Source organism: Barbus barbus, assembly GCF_936440315.1.
Source record: "Barbus barbus genome assembly, chromosome: 36".
Taxonomy (NCBI): Eukaryota; Metazoa; Chordata; class Actinopteri; order Cypriniformes; family Cyprinidae; genus Barbus; species Barbus barbus.
Genome location: NC_136714.1, coordinates 23121290 through 23129888, shown reverse-complemented (window position 1 = coordinate 23129888; position 8599 = coordinate 23121290). Strand labels below are relative to the sequence as shown.

The following is an 8599-nucleotide window of genomic DNA, read 5'->3' as shown; positions in this document are numbered from 1 at the left end:
CCAAACTGGATGAATCGATGTACGGGAGAGATAAAAACCTTAATGCAAAGCAGCTTCTGTTTATCTTTCGTTGAACGTCTATTTTTGTTCTATCTTTTGTTGGATTCACAAAGTTGCTCTCGAAAACATACAGAATAGTTCTGCTGGCCGTTTTAATAATTGTGTTGCGTCTGCTGTGCCATCGGTTAACGGATTTTTATGTTTCATAACTTGGACTTAAAGGTTGAGGTGTTTTTTGTAAATCTAGCAGAGCGTTAGTAATAAATACATAAATAAATGTTAAGTTAGAATATTTTTCACAGTCTTTAAATGCAAAAATAATGCAAACTGTATAACCAGAACATCTACATCTATGTAATATTATGAAGTTGGAGTAGTGTGTACATCCATTAATACTGATCCACGTGAAACAAAAACAACACTAATAATATGAAACTATTATAAAACAAAGCATCTATCGATGTATGCAGGCAGCATATGGCTTCCTTGTTACATCAGCCCAGGAAATGATCAAATAAATATTCTAAAATGATGTAACATAGGCAAAATGCATTAAGCTTTGCTGTTGCTGATGATGATGAAGAAGATGCATAGCCCCCCCCCCCCCCCCCCCCCCCCACACCGCAGTGGTGGCATGCCACTGTAATCACTCATATGCCTTTATCTTTGACCAGCATGATATTTTTGAAAAAAGATATTGTCTTCACTACTACCTACAGTGTAATGCTACTATTTGCATTAAGGTTTTCTTATCTCTAATGAACGCTTGTTGTCACATATTACCATTTGAATATATATATATATATATATTTATATATATAAGCATATATAGGCATTACCCAGGCGGCTGACAGAGATAAGACATTGCCATGTTTGAGAAATGCACCACACATTACTTTTGTAAATACTAGTTCTACAAAACTATGTACAACACACATATAGTTAATCTTTATATCACAGTCTATTGCATAATGGTGATAATCTTTAGTTTTATAAATATTGTAAATGTACAGTCTTTAAGTGACATTTCATAATGTCCATCTTGTTCTGAAATCAGATATAGAAAATAAAACCATCCAATTTGACCACACATCCTTAGTAAAAATAAAATAAATTAAAAAACAGAAAAAAATACATTGATTCCCTTTAATGCACAAATGCTGTCTTGAAACGCAATGCAATTACTGCACAACACAAAGTATTGCAGAGATTTGATGCTCCGAGCATTTTCTGATATTATTTTTTTTTTCCAGCCGCTAAAAGTTTTAGATGTGCTTTTTAAACATTTCAGTATTTCCCAGGTTTGATTTGCGCAAACATTTTCCACAGTGATGCCAAAAGCTGCTGAATGCTGGACTTGTTTTATCATCTTCTCGTCGAGAACAAAAACGGTAAAGAAAACGCATTCAAAACCATTCCAGTACCAAAAACGATAACGAAAATCCAAACTGTAAAGAAAACATCAACAGAAAAGAACATCTTCAGACACGTTATAGTCACATATGTTAGAGAGGAAGACTTGCGTTTATACTAGAGTTGTTTTTTCTTTCCCATATGGTCAATGCCAAATATTCTAGTTGGATTTGCACATATATATTTGTATAATATACATTCTTAAGTTGAAGGGGAAGTGTGTCTAAAATATAGTACAAGGAAATTCTGTACAGGATAGCTATGAGGTTATTATATTTTTATCAGAGGAAGTTGAAAAAAAAAATACGAGTCTTTTCCCCATTTTTTAGTCTCTCCGTAAAAAGCAATCAAAATATCTTTTAAAAAAATGAACATGGAAAAAAAGTAAAACAGGATCATAAATTCGATGCGAACCGCATCTTGTCTTGTTCCGTCTCTGTACTACTTAAGACTGCCGACTCTCTCCTGGAGCCCGTGGAATCCCTGTGCTGGGCACTAGAGGGCACCGTGCGCACCGGCGGTAATGCGCCCGATGACATCTGCCGGAAAAGGGCAATCCTCTGTGGAACGTTGGTGCGGATGCTGCTTTGCAGAATGGAGCCCGGGGCCTGGATGCCTGCCGCAGATCCCATGGGTGGCTGAATGGAAGCGAGCGATTCGCCCGATGTGGGATGTGCCCGGGCAGCCAATGAGGTCTCATGGGGCAGTGACGGCTGCGAGGCAGAGAGGTGGCGTATGTCCTTGCTCAGGCTGCCTGACTGGAGCGCCTGCGTGCTCTTGTGGACATCGCTTCTCTGAGGGGACGCCCCTTGCGATTGCTGTGGCTGTTGTTGTGGCAGTTGTTGCGGTATGGAGGCAGGCGAGGGCTGCTGGGGTAAGGGTTGCTGTACAAGGGACAGTTGGGAGGCCGTCGGCGATCCATACTGGAATGTTCGGCTGGCTAAAGGGGTTTGCACCGGGGGACTGCAAATGGATGTGGTGAACGAACAAGGGGACATGATGGCCCCCACCGGCTGCTGCAAGGGTGTAGGGGGATTCGGGGAAGAGGTGCTCAAGTTACCGTGAGAAACGCTCGCCACCGAAAACATGACGCCCTGTGAGGGCGGCACGCGGCCTGATGGGGTTATAGTGGCGGAGGTGCTGTAGCTTAGAGGGGCGGCCTGCTGCTGTAATTGGTTGTTCCCAAGAATAGCAGTCGCTGTAGTGAATGGTGGCTGGGCGGGAGAGTTAATGATGGAGTTTCCAGACATCGGCGTGGAGTTCATCCCTGTGACCGATTGCTTCCGATCCACCATCATCACCATCTCTCGGTCCTGCCGGATGATCTGCTTCAGCAGCTCGTTCTCCTGAGTGTTGAAGACGCCAGCGTTCAGATCCTTCTGGAATTTCTGGAGCAGAAGTGAGTTCTTCTTCCCTGTTTGGGGGGTGAAACCGGAAGATAGTCAGTTTTTAGTCAGGGCTGAGCGGGTAACATCTAGCCCAAATGGGGCAACAAAGGGTGTTGAACAGTGAAAGGAGAAGCGTAAAGGTTTCACAAATGTAGAAAGGGGAGGCTAGTCACTCCTAAGTAGAGGTTTTGAAGTAGGACTGATGTGGATTCAACATCTGGAGGTGCTTACCTCATATGGTTATGCACTCAATCTCAATGCACATTTGTTTTTCACTATCACTAGAGTAAATACACACATTTAGGCCCTAAAACATCACATTCTCCAAGCACACCACAGATACAGTACGAGTTTCATTACCCTGCTGAAGAACAAGTGTCAAGCTTTTTTTCAAAGCAGGTTTGCTTGTCTTCGCTGGTCTACTAGTCTGGTCAGGTTGGTCTGTTTGCTGGTTTTAGAGAGGCTTTGAGACCACAACCAGCTAAACTTAGCTGTGGACAAGCTTGGCCAGGCTAGGAGATGAGATATATCAGGTCTGTCTAAGCTGTTTGTTTCCCAGCAGGGTATCTAGTACTACTTTAAAAGGACAAACACACAGTTTTATTGCACTACACTGAGTAATAATAGGCCTTTACTCTGAAAAAAATATTTTCGTCAGCAGCTAATGATCCTATTAGCCTCTTCTAGGATATTTTTGTATATAAACTTAGTTGTAGTTGTTGTCTTCACGACTGTTATTGTCTCCTCTTAAATCGTTAAAAATAGCTTTTTTTTTTTTTTTTTTTAATTGTCCATCTACCCTGATAGCTAGGCTAAGATAGGTTTTTGTGTTAGTGTTTTACAATGGAGGACTAGGAGTGTCACTTTAAAAATCATTTTTAAAAAGGCAAATAAACTCAAAAAGTAAAAAATAAATAAATAAATAATAAGAGTTAAAAAATGTAAAAGTTAAATGTAACAGTGAAAACAAATTTGATTTAGCAGAAGGATAAAGGCAATTGGAAAATAAATAAAGCAAAGCAGTTTGCAAAAGTTTTTTTTAGTCAATTTAAATATATATAAATATTACATATAATTTATTATATTTTGCTACATTTTAAATGTTAAAAAACATTTTAAATACCTTTTTATTTAACAATTTGAAAAGTTATTTATATTTTTATTTATACTGATTATGCCTTTTTTAATTTAATTTATTTTTTTATTTTTTTTGTGGAACTGCTAGTCTACATATAGGTAGAATCATTGATCAGTGCAGTTAACAGTCATTTATTTGTGGGTTACTGTGAAATAAATGCCAAAGTTTGAACCAGCAATAAAGAAAATGAACTGATTGATCACCTAATGTTTGTAAAAAATGCTTCAGTTTTGCTTCTATCATAAATGAGGGATGTATCAATTTTTCCATGAACCTCTACTATTACTGCCCTTTTGTATACAATAGCTGAGCATAGCTCTATTGTTAGATGACTGAGTAAGGCTCTTATGAGCTGAAGGCATAAAGCAATAGGCTATCAATCTCTCAGCCGTAGTCTCAGTCCCGATCCAGCTGCTGTGGGACATATAAACTATTACAATCAAGCTGTCTGCAGTGTTGTGTGCACAATTGTTACATATTTAATCATTACAACTATTTTGTGATTGTTTTTTAGATGTTTGTGGGGGCAAATGCTAATAGTTTTTCAGTGCATCATGTCAGTTGGTCATTGAATCATTGTTGCACCATAAATAATATTACCGTACTTTGCAAGAGTTTAATGTACAATGCCATGGAGTTAATGCTACTAGCATTTTTTATTTTATTTTTGAAAACCATGCTTAAATTGTCACAATTACCTGTCAGGCATCACTGAAATAGTGGTTAATTTCAGAAATCACTTGTCTTTATAGTATATATCCTTTGGAGTGGGATTATCATGGGATTGTGTCACTTATTAAACATGCTAATATGTTGGATTTTATGTTGGTCAATAACCAATAACGCAGAGTTTCAGCACTACGTCATTTGTCATTAGGCAGAAATTAAGATATATCATATGTCACTGAAGAAAGAAAGGGGCTCTTGAGGATGAACAAGTCTGGTCTCGACAGGAACGGTTATTCAGTGGGACAGGAACAACGTGTACATAATCGCAGTAAGGACAAAGACCTCCCTGGAGACGTTTCTGAGGTTTTACAGGCCTGTCGTGTCCTTGCATATCCAAATGTACACAATTTCCTTGTTCGTAGTCTGATAGCGGTAAACATGGCTGGGTGAGTTTTGTAGAGAGGCAGTCAGACCTGAGATGCATTTTGACTGATTGCCCCTGATGTTTGCAACCCACCCTGAGAGAAATGGCCTTTGCGTATTCGTTCTCAGAAGGCAAAGGCCATGCTGTGTAATCTATTGGCAGCCACAGTGAAATTTATCCAGATGAACACTGAAGAGACTACGGTCTACTTCTAAATGAACACGCGTTGTGTGTCTATAGACTTACGTGATGTCTGAAAAGAGGTTTGGAGGTATCGTGAATTCTGTGAATGAGGAGTTGATCAAAAACATGTTATTCACAGGACTTTAAAGGGCCAGTGGAGAAGGGGATCTAGACAAGCTCCTTCCAGATCAATCATAGCTCTAAGAGGTTTAATGTTCTGGTGGATATGTTTAAAGTGTAGACATTCTCTGAAAACCCTTGCAGGAACTTTGAGTTGATAGTGTATGTCATGTTTTATTGACCAAGTCTGGCCATCAACCAAATCTACAGGGATGTCTGCAGGAAGTTACATAATCTTGGGTTGTACTAAACTAAGAATTTGGCTCGCAGTAACCCAAAAATATTTAGACACTTCAGTCACATTTAAAAATGCATGAATGTCATTGCATTACATAACAAAATATGAAAACCAAGTAGCATTAAATGGAAAGAATGCCATCTCAAACCAAAGTGATATAATTATTAATCTAATCAGCTTCTAAAACATAAATATTTGTAGGTCTCTGAAGATGTTTATACATAAAATGCTTATGAACCCCTTTAGGCTTATAATAATACATAATACAATAATATATAAGAAAATGACATTTTTAAATTATATGTCTCAGATGTTTCTCTTAAAATTCCTTAGAAGTAAAAAAGAAAATTACTAGGAGTACTAATCAAAATTCTTGGAAGAATTTAATGAGAAATTTTATCTCATATTATAACAACTTAATGGCAGACTTGGGGATTTTGGCTAAACTAACTAAAGTTTGAGACACCATTGGGACCAGTGCTCAAAACTCTCAATTTTCTCTCAGTTTCATTGTTTTCAAAATAATAATTGAGTAGTTGTTCTTTCCTGTGGGAGTTTTGGCAAAAATATAATTTGAAACTGCCACAACATTTGATTGTGAGCAAGAAGACCTATAAAAAGACATTCTGAACATTGCTTTAGCATTGATTTCACAGTAACCGACAGTCTTTTTCAGAACAAAAAATTATAACATGGAGTTTGTACGGAGAAACACATCTCCACTGAATGTTCTTAGACATTCAGCAGAACGGAACATTCTATTTCACCTCTAAGCTTGACGCTACTCCGCTGAGACACATTAGCCCTCTGCTGCATTCTTCTGGGGCTGAATGGGGCTTCATTTCTTTGTATCTGTGTCACTAAAGATGTCTAATAACCTGGAGTCTGCCTCCCATTCTCTAATTAATGAATGGAACACAGTGAGCTGTGAATGCGGCACACCATTGAGCTCAAACACCTTGCCAGGTGGCCGCCATGACATTTGGACCATGGCTGTAAATAGACCGAGAGAAAGTTGCCAACTGTATATCTTAGCTTCTGTTGCTAAAATGTAAAACTGTGTAAACTAGTTTGAGAATCTTTGTAAACTAGTTTGAGTTTAGTTTGAGAAGTAGGGATGTAAAGTGTAAATTCATAGTCGAGATATTGTAATTTCCAGGCTAGCGTTAAAATATTTAACTGGCTCTTTGTGAGTGCAAAAGAGTAATATAAATACTATATCGCAAATGACAAAGTCATGGAAATTCATTGTTTAAAGGTGTGGGAAATCTGTGTTTGAAAGCTAGGTAGCTAAAATCAGCGGCAACTTACAAATGTTATTACATTAATCAGTAGTGTAACACTAGTTTAACTGTTTTTATTTGTTTTAAGTTACTTTTTTGTGGGCTGCTCTTCTATTTTTTTTCTTTTCTTTTTTCATACAATAATAAGCATTTTAGGTTACCTTTGTATAAAGAAAAGTTTGTTTAATGATATTCATTTTTTCTGTCTTTTTTAAATTAACTTGTTTTTTGGAGTCTCTGAAATTGCTAATAAAATCTTATATATTTAATAATGTATTAATATATTACCCCATAAGTATCTTATCTTTATGTATAGCTAAACATTTAAAGTAGCTTGACTGTAACTACAGTAGTCAACATTTGAAGTGGATCTAAAAAGTTAATCAAAGTTGTCTAACACAAGAACGCATCAGTTTTAGGACCACTTTGATGAAAGGTTTAGATCCACTTCAGATGTTGACTACTGTACTATAAATAGGCTTACCAAACTCATTTTAAAGTATCTTTCCCACCAGATTCAGACAAATAAGAATTAAAACAGAATGAAGCATTTTGTGCATGTTTAGCAACATCATCACAACAAGCAGCAGCGTTGTTATCATAATGATTATTTTCTTGCATTAAAAACCTTAAGTGAAGCACATCTTTTGGAATTTCTAGAACCGATCAAATAGTATGCATGCATTGATTATTATAAAGACAGTTACATAGGATAAATGCCCAAACATGACATAAAAATTACTTGCCTTGACTTTAACAATAGCATGCAACCTTGTTTTTACTTACAATGGCGTTTTATTAGTTTGATTTAACCTTCGTTTTGAGGTCCACTGGGTGCACTGAATGCATGCTGGCTGCCTTAAGCCTGTGGATCGTTTCAGATGTGAGGGGGGGAAAATCTGGATCGTCATGAGGAATTTACCTGCTGCCTACTGGTCGGCCAGGACACTCTTGAAAACGAGATGAGCTCATCTCAAGAGGGGCTCCTGGTCAAATAATTTTTAAATAAAGATAGATACATCAATTGTACAACATGTCATTCTGGTTAATGCATGGTAACTTTAGTTTGCTTTTCTTGTCAAATTCTTTTGCTTAGGACGAGACAAGCATTTGCAGTCCAAAAAACAGTACATGGAGCACCAATCATGTCACGGTCCGTATTTTTCCCTTGTATGAGACAAGACCCCTTGTTTTAATTGGACTAATATCAAATCAAAAGTGTTTGTAAGTGCTGGCAACTTGCGGTGACAATCTAGTACAAGCCCGTTCTCCACATGAAAGGACAAATGCACGTCTTGGCTTTGTTTACACCGGTCGTCTCGCATTGTGACTGGCATTTAAAGGATGAAAATGTCAATGCCACAAACAGAGATGGGTGTACATATAATCCTAGTTTTGAATTCGGACAGCATAATGCATGCTGTCGTCTTAAGGTTTCATTTAATTGAATTGAATTTGATTCGATTGGCCTGATCACATCAATTCTTATCTGTTATTGATTAGTTGTGACGTGCATGTCACAATAGTGTGGTGATATTGATCCAAACCAATCCAATCCAACTTTTAGTGCAAGGCAAGTCAATAGCAACATGCCAGAATTTAGCAAATAAACTCAAAAATAAAAAGAACCAAGGAAAAAGGTTAAAAAATAACATTAGAAACTATATCTAACTTTTTTTTTGGATGCAGGCAAGCAGGTGCTATTTTTTTATTCGATCCCAATGACTGTATAATGGAACTTAA

General features: G+C 37.4%; 1 protein-coding gene across 1 annotated transcript in view; it reads right to left on the bottom strand.

Moving 5' to 3' along the window:
- Nucleotides 1–1134: 1134 nt before the first annotated feature.
- The window catches only part of LOC306855768 (potassium/sodium hyperpolarization-activated cyclic nucleotide-gated channel 1-like), a 127892-nt gene continuing 120427 nt past the window's right edge, over nt 1135–8599 (bottom strand). Inside the window, exon 8 of the mRNA XM_079394629.1 lies at nt 1135–2827. Within this exon, the coding sequence (XP_079250755.1) occupies nt 1809–2827 (1019 nt within the window). The 3' untranslated portion in view covers nt 1135–1808. The remainder of the gene's footprint in view (nt 2828–8599) is intronic.